We start from the raw sequence: 24,531 nt of genomic DNA, 5'->3' as shown, positions 1-24,531 counted from the left end.
AGCACTGGACCATGTATTTTGATGGGTCCCTCAAGCTCGACGGCGGCGGCGCTGGTGTTCTGCTTATTTCTCCATGAGGTGAACAGTTGAAATATGTCCTTCAGATCCTGTGGGCGGTATCCAACAATGAAGCCGAGTATGAAGCTTTGCTTCACGGGCTTCGTTTGGCGATATCACTAGGGATCAAGCGACTACTTGTATATGGTGACTCTCTTCTTGTTGTTCAGCAGGTCAACAAGGAATGGGACTGCAACAAGGAGACAATGGATGCTTATGTACAGGAAGTGCGCAAATTAGAAAGCAATTTCTCCGGCCTGGAGGTTCATCATGTATTGCGGGAGCACAATGTCAGCGCGGATATCCTGTCCAAATTGGGGTCCACGCGTGCCCAGGTCCCGTCGGGAGTCTTCGTCCAGGAGCTCAAGCAGCCATCCATCAAGTCTTCTCCGTAGGTAACCATCGACGTGGGTCCCCAACAACCCGATCGAGAGGTTATGGTGCTGGAAGAGGACTGGCGAGAGGCTTTTATCGACTTCATTCGAGATCAACGGCTACCGGCGGGAATCGACACCAAGAGCGCAGAAGCGGCACGCGTCTTTCGAAGAAGCAAGGGCTTCGTCCTGGTCGACGGCAAGCTCTATCGGCGTGGCGCTTGGTCAGGAGTTCTCATGAAGTGCGTCACAAAGGAAGATGGTTACGACATACTGCGGGAGATCCACGAAGGCATCTGCGGCAACCATGCGGCTTCAAGAACGCTGGTGGGGAAAGCATACAGGGCCGGTTTTTGGTGGCCCACCGCAGTGACCGACGCGGAGGATCTGATGCGCAGGTGCCAAAATTGTCAATTCTTCGGCAAACAGACGCATGTTCCAGCCCACAGCCTCATCACCATACCGCCATCCTGGCCTTTTGCTTGTTGGAGTCTTGACATGATCGGGCCCTTCACGACGGTGCCAGGCGGTTTCACCCATGTTCTGGTGGCTATCGACAAGTTTACTAAGTGGATCGAGTACAAGCCGATAGCCAAGCTCACGCCAGATCGGGTCGTCGACTTCATCTCAGATATTTTGCATCGTTTCGGCTTCCCCAACACCATCATCATGGACTTGGGATCAAATTTCACGGTGAACCAGTTCTGGGAGTTCTGTGAGAATGCTTGCATCGAAGTTAAATATGTCTCAGTCGCACACCCAAGGGCCAATGGACAAGTCGAAAGGGCGAACGGCTTGATAATTGATGGCCTCAAGAAGAGATTATATGATGAAAACAGCAAAAAGGGAGGCAAGTGGGTGCATGAGTTGCCGCATGTCGTCTGGGGCTTCGGACCCAACCGTCCAAAGCCATAGGGCAAACGCCTTTCTTTCTCGTATACGGATCTGAGGCTATTTTACCAGCCGACATCATGTGGAAGTCTCCCAGGGTCCAAATGTATAACGAAGGTGAGGCGGACGAGGCGAGGTAGTTAGAGCTCGATTCTGTGGAAGAAGTTCGCTGCACCGCTCTCGTTCAGTCAGCCCGATACCTGCAGGGGATCCGTCGATATCATGATCGCAACGTCAGGGAGCGATCATTCAGCATTGGTGATTTGGTTTTGCGTCGCATTCAGGACGAATCCGGCCTGCACAAGCTCAACTCAAGATGGGAAGGACCGTTCGTCGTCAAGCAGGTCACACGACCAGGGTCATATCGACTACAATGTCCCGAGGGTTATGACGTCCTGAATTCCTGGAACATTCAGAACCTGCGCAAGTTCTACCCATAAGAAAATACTCGGTGATATCCGAATCCCCGGGGGCGTGGAAGATCTCTTTTCCTCGAAACAATTTGGAGGCTGTATGCCACAATATTCGGGTTATACATTCCTTCACAGGTGCACGATGGCTGCGGTCACGTGCAAACTCTTGTGTAAATCAACTACTTGTCGTGAATGATACGAAGGTTATGGCCACATTCATAACTTATCGACTTCATTTTTCGACGGAACCCTCCGCTCCGATCAAATCCGCTCCATATCAGTTTTCGCCGCGACCCTGGATGGTCGCACGCGACAGCAGTCGCATTTTCCCAACACAATCGATCCGTTCGACTGGTTCATACCCAGGTTGTTGGATAAACTCATATAAAGAGCTACCTCGACTACATCCTGTGTGGTCGTACCAGAGTAGTCACGGTTCTGCCAAGAGCACAGCACAACAGCGGCGATGCCCGCATTTGCTCCCAACAAGTCCGATCCGTCCGTCCGAATCCCACTTAACTTGCAGAGCACGCTCATATAAGGAGCGACCCTGACTACGTCCAGAGTCAATGCACTCGGAGTAGCTCTACCTTAAGCATGGCAATTGCGCGATGATGCTCGCATTTCTTCCTAACAAGTTTAGACCTGCTCGATCGAGTTATGGCTAATCTGTTAGACGAGTCCTAGCTACCTTTAGGGTCGTTGCACCTAGGGTAGCGTCTACTACTTACGCCTTGTGAGTCGGGATGCCAACCCAGCCTAGGCACATACACAAGTAGAGACATCAAAGGAAACCATATATATACAAGGAAGCGAATACTTGTTTTCAGTACCCTAATCATGCATTACACCTTGAACTATGTGTTCTGATACAGGTTGGGCCTCTACGAGGTATCTGTCGAATTGCTCCTCGGTGCAGTCCGCCGCCATGCCTTGGGCAAATATCTCCAGCTTCGCGCCCGGCAGGAAGGACTTCACGATTGCGAGGGCATTGTTGACACACGTGACAGGTGCCTCAGACAGGAGCTTCATTACTTTCTCTAGGGCCTCACGGAGACGCTCTAGCAGGGTCCGGGGTTTGCTTCGACTTCTCCTGGTGGATCCACCACGTCCACCAGCTCCAGGGCGGCCCCCCTGAGGTCTTCGAGCTCCTTGCCTAGCATCTTGATTCGCTGAAGGTTGTCGACGAACTGTCGCTCAGTGTCACCGATCACCTTCTGCAGCCTCTCGACGTCATCTGTACGGCGATACAGCAGGTTCTTCACGTCAGTAAGTAGCTCTTCTTTGCTCATTAAGGTTCTCCTAAGCTCTGTGGTGGCAAGCTTTTCAGAACCCAGGATGAGTCATACAGTGCAAAGTACCCGAGGGAAGCAACGGTTTACCTTGGTGCGCCTTCTTTTGCTCCCTGAGTTGCTCCTTATGCGCCTCGAGCTCCTTCTTCTGCTCCTCGAGTTGTTGCTGGAGCTTGGCGTTGACCTCCCTGAGATGCTATGGCACGTTTTTGCCCCACGCACGCCGCAACCCTACCACACACGTCGCACCCTTCTTCCCTGATCGCGTCCTGGTCACACGTGCCGTAGCGCCGCCGGCCCTGTTTCGTCCTCCCGCACTCCTGTGTGAAAGGCAAGTCCAAAAAAAAAAAGGAAAGAAAGCAATCAAAAAAAAAAGGAAAGTCAAAAAAAAAAAGAGGAACGGGCAAGGAGTCCGGGCACAGGACGGCCGCACATCCCCCTTACACACGTCGGGACCGAATCAGACTCGATCGCCCTTCCCTCCACCCCACCTCCACAACGCGCCGTGACCGACTCGGTCACCTGCCCAGGTCTTCTTTCCCCCCCCCCTTCCCCACGCCGTGCCAGTTTTTCACATCCGTATCTCTCTTTCTTGGTACCATATTCCGTATCCCTGTACTTTCGGAAAAAGTGTGTGTCGTAACTTGCTGTTTGAGATCCTCTGTGTTCATATTATCGGTTTTGAGGACTCTTGGCAAAAAAAAAAAAAAAACAGAAACGCAGAAACAAAACAGGGGGAAACCGAAAGGAGGTTACCTTCGTTTGGGCGTTCTCCGCAGGACGCCCAGGTTCCTTGTTTTCTCTCTTGTGTTTTTTTTTCCTTTGCCCCCCATACCCTTGCTCACCTTTTGCACTTTGTTTCCAGCAGCTTTGATTACGTGTTTGGCACTATAATTCAACCTTGCAATATTGTTTGATTGTGCTAACCCTTGAATTGAGTGCAGCCTACCCAGAACTCCACATAGTTCTACGACGAGCAGACTTTGTTTCTCCAGGCAATCGCTCCTCCAATCTTTCGCCGGTTCTACCTGTTGATTGCAGATCACCCCTGTGTGCTTGGTACGAACGGATAAGAACTTGATAACAGCACTACTGTGAGCGCCTTGTGAGCCGTTACACCCTTGTCGTCGTCGGCTTTGTTTTTGTGTTTGCGCTAACTATGGCAGGAGACGAAGGCACAGCGGATGAACAGCTGCAGGACATGCGGACACGAGTTGACGGCCTTGCTGCGGACATCAAGACGATGCATGAACGGCTTGACTCGACGATCACGTCATCGACCGAGAGGTTCGATCAGCTCGACCTCGCTCAGACGGCCGCTAGGACCACGCTCGACACCATTGTGGCACGGCTAGACGCATTGAACACAACGATCACGGAGTTGCAGCAGGATTATGGCGGTGACACGGAGCCGGATGAGGGAGCTCGTCGCGGTCGTGCCCGCCGTGTGGTACGCCATCAACATAATGACCCATTTGCTAAGATTAAATTTAAAATTCCATCTTTTACTGGCAAATATGATCCTGCTGCATATCTTGATTGGGAACTAGAGGTCGACCAGAAATTTTCATGCCATGACATTCCTGCTAGTTCTCAAGTTAAAGCTGCTATTAGTGAATTTACTGATTTTGCTTTAATTTGGTGGCGTGAATATAAGCAAAAACATCCCCCTCCCACCACTTGGACTCAATTAAAAGCTGCCATGCGACACAGATTTGTCCCTTCATATTATGCACGAGATTTGCTTGAAAAAATGCAGTGCTTTCGACAAGGTCAACAATCTGTTGAGGACTACTATCAGGAGCTACAAAAAGGTATGATTCGTTGTGGTTTGTTTGAGACAGACGACGCTGCTATGGCACGTTTTCGCGGTGGTTTGAACCGCGAAATTCAGGACATACTTGATTATAAGGAATATAATGATATGACCACATTGTTTGCATATGCTTGCAAAGCTGAACGTGAAGTGCAGGGTCGCCGCTCGAAGACATTTTCTAACTCTTTTGCAGGAAGAAGCCCGGCAACCAGCTCGGCACCTGCCCTGCATGCGCCATCCACGACCAGCACTACACCGCGCGAGAGGCCGGCCAAACCTGCAGCACCCCCGTCCACAGGCGCTGCTCCTTCCACAGGACGTACACGGGATATTCAGTGCCATCGTTGCAAAGGATTTGGGCACATGATTCGGGACTGCCCAAACAAGCGCACCTTGCTCATACGTGACAATGGTGAGTACTCGTCCGCTAGTGATTCCGAGGACACTCATCATACTATGCTTGCCACTGACCATGCAGCTAAGGCGGAGTTACATGTCAACCCGGGCGATGCCGATAGGTATGAAAGTCTTGTTGCGCAGCGTGTTCTTAGTACACAGGTCGTCCCGCCCGAGAAGAATCAGCGACACACTCTGTTCCATACAAAGGGCGTTGTGCAGGAGCGGTCGATTCGCATCATCATCGACAGCGGCAGCTGCAACAACTTGGCGAGTACCGTGCTGGTCGAGAAGTTGTCCTTACCCACTCGTAAGCATCCAAATCCATATCACATTCAGTGGCTTAATGATGGTGGCAAAATTAGAGTAACACGGTCCGTGCGTGTTCCTTTCTCCATGGGTGCTTATTCTGATTTTGTCGATTGTGATGTTATTCCCATGGAAGCATGCTCTTTGTTACTTGGTAGACCTTGGCAATATGATACTGATAGCTTGCATCATGGTCGTTCGAATCATTATTCTTTCATGTTTAAGGGTCAGAAAATAATTATACATCCGATGAAACCTGAACAAATTGTTAAAGATGATCTTGCTCGAGCTGCTAGGAATGCTAAACAACTTGAACCATCACCATCGACTTCTAATTCTGAAATCAAGTTGAATGCTCCTGTTTTACTTGCTCAACGTGCTGATTTTGATGATCTCCGCGATGCTCACTTGCCCTGCTATGCACTTGTATGCTCTAGTATGCTCGTTTCACTTGATGATGCACCGTCTTTGGATATTCCTCCTGCGGTTGCTAACCTTTTGCAGGAGTACGCTGATGTCTTTCCCAAAGACTTGCCACCGGGTCTTCCCCCGCTCCGTGGAATTGAGCATCAGATCGATCTCATTCCCGGCGCACAGCTTCCGAACCGCGCACCATACCGTACAAATCCGGATGAGACGAAGGAGATCCAGCGCCAGGTGCAGGCGTTGCTTGACAAGGGTTACATTCGTGAGTCTCTTAGCCCTTGCTCAGTTCCTGTGTTACTTGTTCCAAAGAAAGATGGCTCATGGCGTATGTGTGTAGACTGTCGCGCTATTAATAACATCACCATTCGTTATCGATACCCTATACCACGCCTTGATGATATGCTAGATGAGCTTAGTGGCGCCATTCTTTTCACTAAAATTGATTTGCGTAGTGGTTACCATCAGATTCGAATGAAATTGGGTGATGAATGGAAAACGGCTTTTAAAACGAAATTTGGGTTATATGAATGGTTGGTTATGCCGTTTGGTTTGACTAATGCTCCCAGCACCTTTATGCGTTTGATGAATGAAGTTCTAAGGCCCTTCATAGTATTGTTTGTTGTTGTCTATTTTGATGATATCCTTATTTACAGCAAGACTATGGAAGCGCATTTAGAACATTTGAGTGCTGTTTTTGATGCGTTGCGTGCAGCTCGCTTATTTGGTAACATGGAAAAATGCATCTTTTGCACGCAACGTGTTTCGTTTCTTGGCTATGTTGTGACTCCGCAGGGCATTGAGGTGGACAGCAGCAAGATTGATGCCATTCGGGAATGGCCTACACCGACGACGGTTACACAGATTCGGAGCTTTCTTGGACTTGCAGGATTCTACCGTCGGTTCGTCCGTGATTTCAGCTCCATTGCAGCCCCTTTGCACGAGCTTACAAAAAAAGGTGCGCCATTTGCTTGGGGCGACTCGCAGGAGGTAGCGTTCAACACTTTGAAAGATAAGTTAACACATGCTCCCCTCTTGCAATTGCCCGATTTTAATAAAGTGTTTGAGCTTGAATGTGATGCTAGCGGTATTGGGCTAGGTGCTGTTTTGTTACAAGAAGGAAAACCGGTTGCTTATTTTAGTGAGAAATTAAGCGGTGCTAGCCTGAGATATTCTACTTATGATAAGGAGCTTTATGCTTTAGTTCGCACTTTGCAAACATGGCAGCACTATCTTTGGCATCGCGAGTTTATCATCCATTCTGATCATGAGGCTTTGAAACATATTCGTACCCAAACAAATCTGAACCGTCGTCATGCTAAATGGGTAGAATTCATTGAGTCTTTCCCTTACATTATTAAACACAAGAATGGGAAGGAAAATGTCATTGCAGATGCTTTGTCTCGTCGATATACCATGCTGTCCCAGTTAGATTTTAAAATCTTTGGCTTGCAAACTGTGAAAGATCAATATGTTGATGATGCTGATTTTAAAGATATCTTAGCTCATTGTATGGACGGCAAACCATGGGGCAAATTTTACTTGCAGGATGGGTTCCTGTTTCGCGCTAACAAGCTGTGTGTTCCAGCAAGCTCGGTTCATCTTTTGTTGTTACAGGAAGCACACGGAGGCGGTCTCATGGGACACTTTGGCGTCTACAAGACGCATGAGGTACTGGCCGCCCACTTCTTTTGGCCCCGGATGCGCCGTGATGTCGAGCGCCTTGTTGCCCGCTGCACTACTTGTCAGAAAGCTAAGTCACGACTGAACAACCATGGTTTGTATATGCCTTTGCCTGTCCCTACTTACCCTTGGCTTGATATTTCTATGGACTTTATTTTGGGATTGCCTAGAACTAAGAAGGGGAGGGATAGCATTTTTGTGGTTGTTGATAGATTCTCCAAAATGGCTCATTTTATACCATGTCATAAGACTGATGATGCTAGCAGTGTTGCTGAATTGTTCTTTCGCGAGATTATTCGTTTGCATGGTATTCCGAATACAATTGTCTCTGATCGTGATGCTAAGTTTCTCAGTCATTTTTGGAGATCACTTTGGAATAAAATGGGAACTAAATTGCTGTTTAGCACAACTTGTCACCCTCAGACTGATGGACAAACTGAGGTGGTTAATAGAACTTTGTCAACCATGCTTAGGGCTGTTTTAGACAAAAATTTGAAACGTTGGGAAGATTGCCTGCCTCATGTTGAGTTTGCTTATAATCATGCAACACATTCTTCTACAAAGATGTGCCCTTTTCAGATTGTTTATGGTTATATTCCTCGGGCGCCTATTGATTTGTTTTCGCTTGATGCTGCGGACGCCCCACACATAGATGCTGTTGCCCATGTTGAACACATGATTAATTTGCATGAACAGACTCAACAAAACATTGCTGCTGCTAATGCTAAATATCAGGTTGCTGGTAGTAAAGGTCGAAAACTTGTTACTTTTGAACCTGGTGATATGGTTTGGTTGCATTTGAGAAAGGATCGGTTTCCTACTTTACGCCGTTCTAAATTGATGCCTCGTGCTGCTGGTCCTTTTAAGGTGCTAACCAAGCTTAATGATAATGCTTATGTCCTTGACCTGCCTGCGGAGCTTGGTGTTTCCACTAGTTTTAATGTTGCAGATTTGAAGCCATATGTGGGCGAGGATGAGGAGTTGCCGTCGAGGACGACTTCAGTTCTAGAAGGGGAGGATGATGAGGACATCAACTACAACACGAGTACGTCTACGCCAGCAGCACCTTTTCCGGCGACACCAGATGCTCCTCCACCCCAGGCGCCACCTCCTTTTGGGCCAATCACTCGAGCCCGTGCAAGAGAACTAAACTTCGTCATGCTACTGAAGAACGAAGGCCCAGAAGAATAGATGCTGGCCCAACTGAGGCCTTTGCGTGGGCGCCTAGGGCTGACCACCACTAGGGGCTGCGCCCCCTTCCTGGCCGCCCTTTCCTAGGGTTGCGCCCCTCTCTTCCTCTATTTAGATAGAGTCATCATTGTTTTCCAGACTTGAGTTTTGTTTTACATCTAGCTTTAGCTACTCTCGAACACGCGCAAATACGCGCTGTCCTCGTGAGATTCAGAACTCCACCTTCGAGTGATATTGTGATTGCTCGCATCTTTTTCTTGTTCGTTCTTCGATTGCGTGCAGGAAACGATCTTCGTGATCAGGCTGATCTTGCATCAACAAGGTCGGTAACCACAGGAAGTTGGTTCAGCGATTGCATTGGCGCTTCGGGCTCGCTCGTCGTAGTCGGATCGTGAGGGTCATCTTCCACCAGATCGAAATTAACTCCACTCACCGAAAGATCGGGCACTCCGACTCTATCACCAGGGGACTGGCTCCGCGGGCCCTGACCCTTCGGGGGCCAATGCCTCGGGGGCCGACGCAGCGGCCACTGGCCCAGCACTCGATGATTCCTCCCGGGTCGAGGACCCGGGGGCTGGGGTAGTCGAAGTTGGCATCAGCTGGAGGTCCGCGGCACTTGCAGCACTAATGAAGTTGAAGTTAGTCAACACATAAGTAGAAAGATCAAATCGTTTGCAGTGCAACAAGAGGCAGACTTACAGTACAGATTTCTTCTTAATGGCCTTCTTCATTCGCACGGCCCGACGCGGCATCCCTGTTACTGGCGGCGGGGTTTCACCAGCTTGTGGCGTGGTCCCCGCCACAGCGATGGTGACGGCGGCGGCGACCGGGGGGCTCGTCTCTTCTTCTGCGGGCCCAGCTCGGGCGAGGGACGCGGAAGGACTACAGGAGGATGTCATAAGTATGACTCAGAATTAAGGTACCGCATTACAACAAACCGATAGACTCTTACCCGGTGGATTCGAGTTCCTGCGCCTTGCGCTTGCGCACCAGTCGATGGCCTTGCGGCACCGGCGGCAAAGCGTCGGTCAACTCCACGCTCTGTTCGGAGGAGTTGTCCCGGCGCATTTCTCCTTCGGCTCCTTCTCCCGCCTGCGAGCCCACGCCTTCGGTGGACTCGCTGCTGCGTTGAGATGCAGCAAGGCGAGCCCTCTTGGCTTCAGCGGCAGCAGAGGGGAGGAGGTGGTCCGGTCGGGGGACGTCAGGTCACGGCGGGTAGCTGCGGTACAGCTCCGTGTGTCCCTGCAGAAAGTTCTTCAGTTAAGTAACGGAGCAAAAGCGGTTATCTTCAGCAAAAAGAAGTCGAATACTTACTGGTTTGGGCGGATTCCGTGCGGAAAACAATGTGGGCACGTACGGCACGGCGTCCACGTCTAGCAGCACCCGCTGAACTCGCTGGAGCGTGACTTCATCTGGCAAATCCTCGCGCACATGCGAGAAGGATCAGCGGGGCCTGTGTACTCGAATCCTAGGCGATGGCGCTGCTGGATGGGTTGAATGCGACATTTGTAAAATGCGAACATGACGGAGGCGCTGGTCACTCCCTTCTTCTTCTGTGCCTCAATGACGTCCAGCAGCTCTTTGACTTGGTCCATCTCCCCGCCGGAGGGTTCAAGGTTCCATTCTCCCCTCACTATAGGTGGTCTGTTCGACTTCGTCAGTAGATGGGGAGCATGGTTTTCGATGTAAAACCAATGGTTTTTCCATCCAGGAAGGTTGGAGGGGAATTTGTATGTGAGATATTTGTCGCCAACCTGCTGACGCAGTTGGATGCCGGCGCCCCCCACAACGGAAAGGCTCTTGGAGGTGGGCTGTGGTTTGATACGGAAGAGGAAGCGGAAAAGATCCCAGTGGGGTTCGATTCCAAGAAAAGCCTCGCAGTAATAGATGAAAATTGAAATGTGGCAAATAGAATTTGGGTTGAGATGGTGAAGTTCAAGCCCGTAGTAATACAGAAGGCCTCGGAAGAAGGAACAAGAGGGGAGGGCCAATCCCCGTTCGGCAAAATGGAGAAATGTGATGATTTCGTCAACATTTTCCATGGAAAAATGTTCGCGGTAAGAGGGGCGCCAATTGACAAGGGTCTTTTCTTGCAGCAACCCCTCGAAAACTAGGTTCTTAAGGTGGTTGAGGGAGCACTTACTGTGTGACCACTCTGCGGTTGAAGGCTGCGCCTCCTTCTTCTTCTCTTCGATCTCTGCTTTCTTGGGCGCCATCTCCGATTCGCTGGCCACGAGATGCTCGGGGGCCGCGGGGAGAGTGGCGGGGAGGTTGGAGCGGGAGGATCTCCTTGGGGGATGGCGGCGGCGCTTGGCTCAGATTGGGGATTTTGGTGGCTTTTGGCAGAATGCGGATTGAAAGTGCGGTTTTTTCCCTACTGTTGTCGTGGGGTTAAATAACCAGCGGGGTGGGGAAATTTACTGTTCCGAAGTTCAGGAGTCACTTCCGAGAATATTCCGCAGTCGAGGGGTCATTTGGTGGATTGTTTGGATTAAATATTCGATTAACCATTTTTTTAGGGTTAGTTAGCCCGAAAAAAGGGGTTTCTCGAATTAATAATCTAACACCCATCATCTATACCATCATTTTGGTAATTTTGCAAGTTGTCATTTTTAGCCTGCATGCCACGGTTGTTGGATCCTTATCTCCAAATTTTGTGGGATTTGGATTCAAGGCTCGGGGGCTGCGGGATACGTGGCATCGACTACTTATTTTTCAAATTTTTTGAAGGATAAGCAGGATTGCAGATTAATGGGACCCTCAGCCTGATTCTCTGATTCAACCTAAGGCTCGGGGGCTACTCCATATGGAGTGCGATTTTTCAATCGCACACCATAGTAGAAATAAAATTCAGGGCATGAGCACCTCATAGCTTCGATGCAGCCAAGAAAGTACTTGAAGGAGGATTTCAAGACGAAGCTTCAGAAGAAGACGGAGACTACTTCGAAAGTACTCGATAAGCCTGCAGTACTCAGCTACGAAGAGCTCGGGGGCTTGTCAGACCCGGGGCCACGGGACTGGGTACATGACGTAGTTTAAAGAGGTCTAAGAGATTAAGTTCGCCTTATCTCTTATTCATTCTATTTATCTCTTATTTATTCCGTTTAAATAGGAGATAAGGCTAACCGATACAGAGAGAATCAACTCGAGATATGTTCTGGTACGATTCCTTGGCTGGTGTTGGTTAGTATCTTTGTAACTCTGGCCTCTCGGATATATAAGGGAGGACAGGGACCCCTCTCAAAACAGAGGATCATTAGGTCATTCTACACAAAAGGAAATACAATTCACCATACAGGACGTAGGGTGTTACGCTCTGTGCGGCCCGAACCTGTCTAAATCTTGTGTTCCTTGCACCTTCGAGTTCTGATCTCGGCGTCTCCTCACCCAAAACTTACCACCTTGGGTATATCCCTCGGTGGGCAGCCGGTTAAACACCGACACTCCTCGCCCCCATCGACCCCCGTAGGAACTTCCTAGTTCCCTACTGATGCTCGCCAACCCCTCAGTGCTTCCCAATTTTGGTCAGAACTTGGTTACCGATGAAGCGTCGCCGCCACCGCCTCGGCCTCGCCGTGGGACCTCCCCTTCCGGCCTCCCCTAACCCCAATTGACCCCGCCCCAAGCCTTCTTACACCGCCAGGACTCTTTTCGACCCTTCCTCCGTCACCCAAGAGCACCGGAGCATGGTCCCCGATGTTGCTCCCCCACCGCCGGCCGCCGGTCTTAGTCGTGCCACCGCTACAAGTTCCCCCGCATGAATTCCAAGTGCCTCCAGGTGCGCAAGGGTTCACTGGTGCCTTCCCTTCCCTTGTCCCTCGCCGCCGGCGATCACCGGCGACAGATCATGCCGGTCAAGCTTTCACGCCCTTCCTCTGACTGAACTGAGGACCTCGGGTTAGAAGGAGCTAAAGCCCGGGGGGCTGTTTGTAAACCAATAGACTTCGGGGAATAGTGCTGATTAGGACCCCTATGTAAATATATCTATGATTTTATGTTAACTAGGCTGCTGGTTTGTAAATTCCATAAGAATTTGTAGGAAATTCGACAAATTGTCAAACCAATTTTGTTAGAAACTAGACTTTAAGCTCTACAACTTTCATTAAGTAGGTTTGGTTTGAAACTAAGTATTTTTGAATCTATTTTAAATCTAAGAGAAGGGAGTTTAATATGCATAGCTCATACATATTGACTTTGTTAGTCATGATTTTTGGTATGCAATTTATATAGGTTATGCATGAACTGGTGTAGAAATTTCAAACCTAGCCTTGTTTTGTAACTTGAATTTCTTTAAATTTGGACAATTCAATTTGATTTGTAATGAGATTAAGTAAGCATGTCTATTAAAGCTTAATTAATTAGATCTTTTTGTCATAATCTAATAGATGGATAATTAACCTATGATTAAATTTTCAAGACTTTATAATTTTATTTACCTAAGATTTGAATTTAAATTGGGATTTGAGTCTAAACTTAAAATATTTTGTTCCCTATTTTTAATAAATTCAATGCTATAGTCATAAGTTAAATATAAATGGTAAATCAAAGCTAAAACCCTTTTTGTTTAGTAAGTTCTTGCGTGTTAGCTTGCAACCTTATCGTAAAATAAAAGAGTGTGCACTTCTTAATTTTATATCTTTGCATATCATGTAGACCCGATTACTCTCGCCGACAGTGACTATGAGCTGATCTCGGATCAAACCGTAGAAGTTCCAGAAGACTCCGAGAACACCATCGAGGATCTGACTGGAGCTCCGAACCAAAGTTCGGAAAACTTTAGCACTACTGCCCCCAACCCTACGCAAGAAGGCAAGCCCCGGATATAACCCACTATTTTATTTAGACTGCAACCTATATCTATTTATATATTTCTATGCATTAAGTTCTTAGGAATTGCTTGGAACCCTAGTTGCCTAATTCCAGGAACCGATGTACTGAACATTAGAACTTAAGTCCGACTAGCTGCTATGCTAATAGGACCGGTAGAAGTCGGGTGATTTCCTGTCACTCGCGTGATTTAGGAGTTGTAATGTTTACATTCCTGCAATCACTATAAGGATGACGGACGGGAAGAATATGAGGTATCATGGTTGAGATGATACCCCGTCTGTGTTGTTGAATTTTGATAAGGTCGCAGTGTGTGGTGATCGGGGTTAAGCGTTTGAAAGTACTAACCACATGCCGTGAGTTTTGGGTAAGTGGCAAGCCTAGTAACCAATCGGCCCGAGGAGTGGACATACCTCCCACCACTCGTATTTGCTTCTTCTGGTTACTTGATTCGACGTGTAGGAATACGTGTTGCAAGGGCAACCAGGAGTACGGACATGTAGTCGCGCTACAGGCGTACGTCCTGCACTTTGGAAGTCCGTACGGTCCTGCAGTCGCTTGTGGTGGATCTGATCCACGAGTCGGAATGAAAGGCAAACGGTTGCTTCGGAACGACCCTTTGGTGTTCCAAGCGTGTGAGTTAGGTTTATCCTTGCAAGGTTGAAATTCGATTCAGAATTGTCCGTTTCTCGCGGAGATTGAGACTGCTTGATCCCTTTGTCACATAGAGTAACAAGAGCAATTATATGGTTATCAAAGATGATGTTTGACCAAAGATGTATACCATGTTTGTTTAGTATAGGTGCTTACCTAGAATGGATAATCAACTAGTATCTGAAAGCTAAAAGTTGAAAATAAGGATTTACTCTTTATTGCTTTTTCAGCTGAAAAACTAAACCCAAAACCAGTGTAAGCCTTCATGAGTCTAGATACATGGCTAAGTATACCATGACCGGGTAAGCCTTGCTGAGTATTAGAATACTCAGTCTTGCCTTGTAACTTTTGTTCAGGTAATCCTCCTGACGACTCAGCTTTGCCTGTACCGTGGCCCTACCCTCTGCTTGATGGTTGGTCCGTGGGGTGGGACCCGTCCCCGGCCAACGCAGACCCCTCCGAGTGATGTCATGCTTGGAATAGCATGATGTCTGCATGGACGACGTGTACAATTCCCGTGCTTTAAACTCCACTGCATGACTTGAAACTTATGGTTGTTTTGTAATAATTTCCCCTAGTTGGGAAAATTTATGTCACTTTTGAGCACTCATGTAATATATCTGCCTGTGATGTAAAATGTGATGGCATTTGTATCTCTGGACTCGCCTTCGTGTGGGGTACCTTGTTTGATCCTGCATTCGGTGGTTTATCGGGACGTTACCCGATAGACCAAAGGATTATACCGTTTGAAGCACGTTGGAGTCCTCAAGAGTGGACTCGCGTACTTGAGCCGGTGTAATTCGGGTTGGTTCTGCCACATTCCCTCTGTATCGGTTAGCTCCATCTCCTACTTAAATGGGATAAATAAGAGATAAATGAAATAAATAAGAGATAAGACGGACTTAATCTCTTAAACTACGCTATGTACACAGCCCCGTAGCCCCGGGTCTGACACCAGCTGGTCGGACTCTTTCATCGTGATCTGATGATAGCCTGAGTAGGCATCAAGAAAAGAGAGGATCTCACATCCTGACAGGGAGTCGACTATCTAGTCTATGCACAGCAAAAGAAAAGGATCCTTAGGACACGCCTTGTTAAGGCCAGTGTAATCAACACACATTCTCCGTTTCCCATTCTTCTTCTTTACAAGGATAGGATTGGCAAGCCAGTCAGAGTGATACACTTTCATGATGAAGCTGGTTACCAGGACCTTGGCGATCTCTTCGCCTATGGTCCTGCGCCTCTCGTCATCAATACGGTGCAGGTGTCGTTGCATGGGCTTGGACCTGGTTTGATGCAAAGCTCAAGCTCGACAACCTCCCTTGTATGCCTGTCATGTCGGAAGGATTCCATGCAAAGGCATCATGATTGGTGCATAGGAATTCAACGAGCGCGCTTTCCTATTTGGTCAGAAGTTGGGTCCCGATCTGCACGGTCTTGGTTGGGTCGTTGGGGTCACCCCCGATCACCATGGTGTCCTCGGTCGGGTAGAAGGCGCTAGACTGGGACGGTTCGTTGCAGTCAGGGGCACCCTCCTCCACCGTCCGGCGAAGCTTCTGGAGCTCGGCAGAGTTGGTGATGGCAGTGGCTAGCTCGGAGTGCTCACGACCGCAGCCGTACGCCTGCTTGAAGGAGTCGCTCACCATAATGATGTCGTTCGGCCCTGGCATCTTCAGTTTAAGGTAGGTGTAGTTGAGGACCGCCATGAATTTGGCATAGCATGGATGCCCAAGGATGGTGTGGTACGATCCCTCAAAGTCCACCACCTCGAAGATCATGGTCTCGATGCGGAAGTTGCTGCAGTCGCCGAACATGACCGGCAAGTCTATGTTCCCAGGGAGGATGCCCTCATGCTCGGGATGATACCAAGGAAGGGGAAAATGGAGGTGTGGAGCTTGGACCGCGAGATGCCCATGGCATTGAGGGTCTCAACATATAAGATATTGAGGCTGCTACCCCCGTCCATCAGCACCTTGGTCAGGCGCTTGTTGCTGACGATGGGGTTGACAACGAGCGGGTAGCTCCTTGGTCGGGGGACGCTGGAAGGGTGGTCACCCCAGTTGAAGGTGATCGGTGTGCTCGACCAATGGAGGAGCTTGGGGATGGCGTTCCTGATGGCGCGGACTTCCCGAAGTCGGACCTTGTGTTGACACCTGATGAAGTCATCCTCAGGACCTCCAAAGATCATGAGGCATCCGTCCGAGTCGGGGAAGCCGCTCCCATCCTTGGGCAGCACTCCCTGATCTTTGGGGGCCTCCTTATCATGGTCCCCGCCCTTGCACTTGCTGGACTGGCCCAGCATGCGCTTGAAAAGCTCACAGTCCCTGAGCTTGTGCTTGACAGGGTAGCCGTGATTAGTGCACGGCTTCTCCAGAAGTTACTCAAAGTGGTCGGCGTTGCCCTATCGCTTGCCTGCGTCATCGGCCGCCACGACCGTGTTAGGGTCGGCACGATGCTGGTCCTTCTTCTTCCTTCTCCTCTATCCTAAGGAGGGGCCCTCATCCTGGTCCTCCCCCTTGGCCTTGCCTTTGGCCCAACCATCGGTGAAGACTGCTCCAACAGCATCCTCGCCGGAGGCATGGTTCGTGGTGATGTCCAGAAGCTCGCGGGTGGTGCGCGGCTACAGGCATCCAAGCTTGTGAACAAGGGACTTGCAGGTGGTCCTTGAGAGGAACGTGCTGACGATGTCTGCGTCGATGAAGTTAGGGAGGGAGTTGTACTACATGGAGAACCGGTGGATGTAGTCACTCAGGGACTTGCTAGGCTCCTGCTTGCAGCTCTCGAGGTCCTAGGAGTTTCCGGAGCGCACGTACATCCCTTTGAAGTTCCCGATGAAGACCTTCTTGAGCTTCACCCAGCTACGAATGCTGCTGGGTGGTAAAACTTCGAGCCACGCTCGAACATACTCCCTGACATAGATGGGGAGGTACTAGATGATGAAGTAATGATCATCCGCTTCTCCGGCCCGGCAGGCGAGCCGAAAGTCTTCCAACCATACAGCGGGGTTCGTCTCCCTGGTGTATTTGTTGATGTTGGTGGGCGGTCAGAAGCACCGTGGGAATGGCGCTTTCTGGATGCAATGACCGAAGGCCCGTGGGCTCGGGCCGTCTGGACTGGGACTCTAGTCGCCGTCCTGATCGCACGGTCGGCCACCAATCCTGGGGGGCACCTCCTCGTGATCCCCCTCAGGCTAGTGGGCTTTAGCTGCATCCACGGTGGCCCGATCGACATCAACGCCGCGACGGGCCAGTTGCCGTGAGTGGATGACGCTGCATGCGTCGTACTTGGGCCCGAGCCGACCATTCACCAAGGGCCGCGGCGCGGCGGGCATCGGATCAGGATGCGGCGTAGCCGCGGCATCAAGACCCGCCAGGGGTGGGCGCCATTACTGTTGGTGGACTTAAGGGTTTGGCTGCTGCGAGCTTCCCCCCCCCTCCCCGACTGGGCATGATGTCAGACCCGGGCCCACGGGATTGCGTACATGGCCTACATCTTATAGGATAAGGGGTGGGATATGGCCCACACTCTACACAAGTTGTAACTACTCGTAGTTGTAGTACAACTATTAATACAGTAGTAAAACTAGTCGGAGATAGTAGGAAACTACCCGAAAAGTATTCGGGTAGGACTCCTAGACTCGTATCTGACTATGACTTTCATGTAACCCTGTCCCCCCAGACTATATAAGGGCAGATAGGGACCCCATCCAAACAGGACATCACCCGATCACCACCTAAGGCAATACAAACCACACAAGACGTAGGGTATTACGCTCTCGGCGGCCCGAACCTGTCTAAACTTTATGTTCCTTGCACCTTTGAGTTCCTAATCATGGTGACACCCTACCTACAAACTCACCATCTCAAGGGTATCCTTCGGTGGGCGTGGTGGTAAAACACCGACAACTAGCATGCCATGTAGGGGTGTTCATCTAGCATCTACCGGAGAACTCGATGGCATCTTTTGTGACAGTTCATGTACTTGTTAACTAGGCATATTATTTGTTAGTGTGAAGTATGTGTTTGTTAGTGTAAAGCTTGTGTATGCTTATGTGAAGCTTTTGAAAATTTAAAGTGCAAGTAAAAAGGATATTTTTGTAATTACAGAAAAACCTAGGGTTGTTTTTGTAAAATGTATTTGGATGGGAGGTAATCTCAAATTAAGTGAAGGGTAGTTTTGCAAATATGTTTTTCTTACCTTATGTCTTGTAAAAAATATATATTTATTCAAAAGTTTCATTTGAAATGTATGTGTTGAAGTGTGTAAAAATTTTGGGTAAAGTGGTAAAATTTTCTTACCTTATGTGTTGAAGGGTGTTTATGTAATTTCATAAAAGTACAGGTCCTTTTATGCAAGTAGTTGAATTACAAAAGTAATTTTCAAAGTTACTCAGGGTTAAAGTGTAAAAGGTGCAAGTCATTATGACATGTCTATCCAATCATTATGACGAGTCTATCCCATCATCATGACGTGTCATAAATGCTTGCTTTTAGGTCCTGAGTTATATAAAGTTACGCTCTTTAGGACAAAAGTAATTCAAATCCAACTTTTGTTCAAAATTTAACGTGTAAAGATATAAAATTTGAGTTTTTGAACTTGAGCCCTAAAGCAATGTTGTAGAGCTTGAAAAACTCTCCAACTTTCATTTTGGGCATTTCTCCATTAGGGTTTTAAATCAATGGGAAATTTTGCTTTACAGACAGGTCCCTGCAATTTTCTGAAATTGCATATAAGCCCTTGGGAAAGTTCATCTGTCCTTCTTCTCTCCTCTTCCTTATCCTGCCGTCTCCTTCCTTTTTTTCTTTCTCCCACAGGCAGCGGCTCCATCCAAATGCATTTTCTCTTCCTCCCTTTCCCTGCTCTGCTTCTGGACCGGCGGTTAAACGGGGCACTCCTGCCCCGGCGACAGCAGGTGCGCAGCTCAAGGCAGCGCGCGGCAGGCGCTGGGCGAGGCTGCGGCAGGCGCTGGTGGCAGGCGCGGGCGGCTCGGCGCACGGGCACTGGGCGATGCGGGCCGGGCGCGTGCGGCAGCGCGGCGGCTCGGGAGCGGCGCGGGCTCGAGCGCGCGCAGACGGAGCGCCAGGCGGCTCGCGGCTGGCACTGGAGCGCGCGGCAGCGCGCAGCTCGGGCGGCTCGGGCGCTGCGCGCGGACACGGAGAGCGCGGAGCGGGGAGTGCCTCAGGCGGAGGCGGGCACTAGCGGCAGGCACAGGAGCGGAGCTCGGCTCGGGCGGAGCCGGCTTGGGCGGAGCAGAGCACCGGCGGCGGGCTGGAGGAGGCGCGCGCGGGAGGAGAGGCACCAGCCCAGGCGTGGCGCGCATGGAAGCTGGAATGCTGGCGTGGTGCAGACAGCCACGAGCAGCTGGTGGAGCGTGCAGGAGTATGTGTGGACAACGCCAAGCGGGCGGCGTGAGCAGGTGCGCAGGTGGAGCTTCGGGCGCGGCGTGGCGGCGTGCGAATAGAAGGAGGGCGGCCGCAATAGGTGTGGTGCGGGCCGAGGACGCGCGCGCGGTTCGGGCGAGCGCGGATGGAGCGGAGGCGAACGGCCCCGAGTGAGTGGTGGCGCAGCAGGTGTTGGGTCCGGCGCAGGAGCGAGCGGCACGCAGCGCGCTGGAGTGCAAGCGCTGGGCGGCCGGAGGGCAGGCGGCGCGAGCAGCACTGGAACACGTGTGCGAGCGCGGGAGTGACGCGGCAAGGCCGGGGCGAACACGGGTTCGGCAACAAGAGGAGGAGGAGGAGCTGTGCAGGACAACGACAAGCAAGTTGAGGGCCAGTGGTGCGAGAGCAGAACGGGAACAGCGCAGGAGATGCAACCAAGCGCGGCGATCCTGCAGGAGGCTACGCGGGTGTGCCGACCGTGTTTCTGCAGCACATGCGCGTGAGCAGTGAAGGTTTAGCCCATAAGCAGGAAAACCCTGAGGTTCGCGAAGGAGTCGGCATAGCGAACCAATCCGGCCCTATCGGCTTCTTCCTTGAGTCTACGACATCCAGCAGCTCTTACCCTTCACCGATCGTCCGAGCAAGACCACAACACCTCAAGAAAGCTCGTTAACCTTCTTATCGAGCCTCTTCGATCCCTGTATACCGGAACATCATCGCCGTGGCAACATCGACTATCGCCGCCACGGGTCACCGTGAGGAATATTCCTCCGGCCATTCTTCACCCACTACAATTCCTGGCAAGCTTCTTCACCCACGGAATCTCGTCACCGTCGAGTACTTCTCATCGCCTATCTTGTTCGCCACGGAAAGTTCACTTTCCACCTGTTCTTCTCCATAACCAAGGCTACCCCAAGGTTTGCCCTAAATCACTAAATCTTCCTAATACCGGCGATCCCTTTGCCGGAATATCGTCGTTATCTTTCCGTTCTTTGTTTTTCCCGACCAGGGACTTAATTGCTTTGGTTTAGAAAGTTCTAGGGTGTTTTCTGTAAGGTTTCCAAAACCTTCTTTATTTTAAATCAAAGAACTTCTACATTTCATAGATTTCCGTAAAAAGTTCATAAAAGTACAAAATCAGTTTTGTCTGAAGCCCTAGGTCAAAATCTACAAGTTTTATGTTGTGATTTTGAGTTGAAAGTCCTTGATGTGTGGTCTAGGTTAAATATTAGGAAATGTGTGCTTTATTTGTACCCTATGTGATATGCATGTGCTGTAGCTGAAAGGTAAATCATAGGATTTATGTCTTAAGTAGAGATGTGTGATATTTAGTTAATCTCTTCACACGAATGCTTATCCCTGCTATCAAGATCTTGTCCTTGTTTTGATTGCCGTTTCCTTAAGGTCCTTTTTGTATAGAGATCCTTGTTAGTCCGTGTGTATCTGCTGCTTATCCAATGCATCTCTGCAGCTCTGCTTCAGCAACGGCTATCAGTTCAGCCGCTAAGCATCCGTTTCCTCGAGTCTATGATGTTGCTGTGTAACAGCTGTCAGTCGATGCTTCTACCATCGGCTGGTTAGCTGATATGGTTGTTACCTTTCTAGTATCGGCTACTGCCGATACAGTTCTTTTGTTCTGTCCTACATCGGCTGCATATAGTCGATATATCAAAGGTGTATACACAATCTTAGGGTTCTTGCCATCGGCCGATCCAAGCCGATTTTAGTTGCTCTCCATATCGGTCAAGTAGAGCCGATCAATCTTTAGTCTTCCCATCTTTATCCACATACTTCTATCAGCCGATTTATCGGTTGAGAGATCGGCTATATATCTATAGGTCACTTACCCTCAACCACACTCCAATCAGCTGTACGTCACTCAATTGTTGTGCTGACGTAATCAAACCGATACAGCCGCACCTAGTTACCTAGGATAACACTTAAGCACATCTCAGTTAAGACACAACTGCTTTAGGAATCATCCCTCTGCTGAAGTAATCGATGCTTTCATTGATCAATTAGGAACCCGATGCACCTCTCAGTCAGCTACCCAGACCAAAGTACACAACCCTAGATCAGTAAGCTAACACATTAGACATGTCTTTGTTAGGCACAACCTAAGCACATTAATTGGCTAAACCTGATACATCCTCATCGGTTAAGGCCAAGACCAATACACCAACCAAATAGATAGACCAGAAACATGCTGATAATTCAATCGGCAAGATCCTCCCTTGATCTATCCTTGAAACACTATACCTTTAATATCCCTATCTCTATCGGCCGTTTTAACCTTTGGTGAAACCAAACCGGTTAATCTCTTCGACTCATATACAGAAACTACTCATGCCGATTTCTCTTCCAAACAGAAATCAGCAGATTTCCTAAAACTATGTAGATAGCTCCTTCTTTACCAATTCTATCGGCTAAACCCCTGTTGTTCCGATTGGCTCTATCGTAATCTTCAACAAATAACCGATTCTAATTAGTTGTCCCTCTAAAGTTCTGTTTAAGTTTAGTTTCAGATCTTTTGGGTTGTTATATGAATAGCATGTTAAATGAGTGTTGGATTGCAACTTTGTGGTGAAGTAGAATAGCTTTATATGCACACTTTGAATGTAATGTTGCATTGCATGTAGATACGACTACTTCCACAAACGGTACCTACAAGATCTCCCAGGAGTCTACAGAAGATGTTTCCGAAGACCAAGAAAATGTCACCAAGGGATTATCTGAAGCCCCGAACCAAGTTCGGAAGATAATAATACTAACATCCCTGACTTCAACCCCACCAGTAAAGGCAAGCCCCGGACATATCCCACTACTTTATTTACACTGCAATTTATGTCTATCTATATTATATCTTGCATTAAGTCTAGGAGTTGAAGTGAAACACTAGATGCATGAATCCTAGGAATCCAATGTAATGTACCCGAGTCCTGATCGCTTAGACGCTCTGCTAATAGGACCGGTAGAAGTCGGGTGATTTCCTGTCACTCGTGCGATATAGGAGTTGCATGTTTACATTTCTGCAACCGCTATAAGAATGACGGACAGGGTCATGTGCTGTATCATGACATGAGGTTTTACCCTGTCTCTTTTGGTAAAAGCTGATAAGGTCGATATGTGTGGTAGTGGTGGCTAAGCGTTTGAACAGTACTAGCCACATGCCACGAAATATGGTAAAGCGGTAAGCCTAGTAACCAATCGGCCTGGCGAGTGGGCATACCTCCCACCACTCGATTAATTTGGTTTTTCTCACGCACCGACCTGTGGGAGTACGTTCTGCATGGCAGACAGGAATACGGGTTTTGTAGTCGCGCTACAGACGTATGTCCTGCACGAGTGATGTGCATACGGTCCTGCAAGTCGCTTGTGGTGGCCTGCCCACGATCCAGAATGAAAGGCAAACGGTTGCTTCGGAACATTCTATGGATATCCCAAGCGTGTGTGTTAGGTTTACCTTGCAAGGTTGAATTTCGATTCAGGAATCGTCCGCCTCTCACGATGAATGAGACTGCTTATCCCTTTTACCACATAGCGTAAGAAGTGTAACTAATGATGGAACAATCTTGATGGATGATAATCTCTACCTTGCTTGCTTAGTGTAGGTGCTAACCTAGAATGGATAATCAACTAGAATGTGAAAGCTAAAATTTGAAAGTAGTTCATACTCTTTGTTGCTTTTCAGCTGAAAATAAACCCAGAATCTTTACAATGCCTTCATGAGTCTAGTTACGGGCTAAAGTATACCCAATCCCGGGTAAGCCTTGCTGAGTATTACTATACTCAGTCTTGCTAGTGACTTGTTTTTCAGGTAAAGTCCCTGAAGCCCCTACTCTTCCCCTGTCTTGGCCCTGTGCTCTTCCAGGAGGTTGGTCCGCGGAGTGAGATCCGTCCCCGGCCAACATTGATGATACCGAGTGATGTCGTGCCCGGGCTTAGCATGACATCCGTCTTGACGACGTGTGTAAATCGTCGCGTATGTTTTCCGCTGCCAAAAACCATGACTCTAACGGTTTGTAATAACTTCTCTAATTTGGAACCTCGCACCATTGTTGAAAACTCTTGTAATGTGATTCTCTATGATGTAAAATATGATGGTGACTGTATCTCTGGACTCACTTTCATGTGAGGTAACCTTATTGATCCTGTATTCGTTGGTTTATCGGGACGTTACCTGACAGGCCAAGGGATTATACTGTTTGAAGCATGTTGGAGCTCTCAGGAATGGACTCACGTACTTGAGCCGGTATAATTCAGGTTGGTTCTGCCACATCTTTCAACTTCACCAGCACCGTGCTCGACGAGGGCACAACTTTCATCTTTTGCTCCTGGATCTGTGTCGCCAACAGCTTGGGTGGCTTCAACAGCCACCTAGCCGACTCTAGGAAGCTGGTGGCCTCTACACCAACTCGACGCAGCGACCTCGATGAGTTCATCGACAACCTCGACGAGTTGCAGCACCCCGATCTAGTCTGGCAGATCGAAAGGATGTCTGTTTTCGACGCGACTTCAACTCGTGGCGCACCAGGACTAGTTGGATCGGACTCAAACCGATCTGAGGGGGCTACATAGTCCAAGTCCCTCTCCGACTTGGAGGAGGATTTAGATCATTTGCTCAAACTCGAAGACGTGGGAGCCACCGTCTATCGGGATGGGCCCGTTTTCGACAACTACTCGAACTCCAACCAAGAGTACTCACCGATTAGTACTACACCATCAAGCTAGAGCCGAGGATGACTCGAAGATGAGGGAGCCACCACTTGTCGGGAGGCCCCCGTTCTTGACAATCACACGCAACCCGATGACCACCCCGAATCCTTT

General features: G+C 49.2%; 1 protein-coding gene across 1 annotated transcript; it reads right to left on the bottom strand.

Annotated features, from left to right (window-relative positions):
- Nucleotides 1-15,726: 15,726 nt before the first annotated feature.
- On the bottom strand, nt 15,727-16,140 carry LOC112892656. The gene has a single exon (XM_025959790.1). The coding sequence runs from the start codon at nt 16,138-16,140 to the stop codon at nt 15,727-15,729; it is 414 nt and encodes a 137-aa protein (XP_025815575.1).
- Nucleotides 16,141-24,531: the final 8,391 nt, after the last annotated feature.

The sequence above is a fragment of the Panicum hallii genome, chromosome 5 (genome assembly GCF_002211085.1).
Source record: "Panicum hallii strain FIL2 chromosome 5, PHallii_v3.1, whole genome shotgun sequence".
Lineage (NCBI taxonomy): Eukaryota > Viridiplantae > Streptophyta > Magnoliopsida > Poales > Poaceae > Panicum > Panicum hallii.
This window is presented reverse-complemented; position numbering and strand designations above follow the sequence as displayed.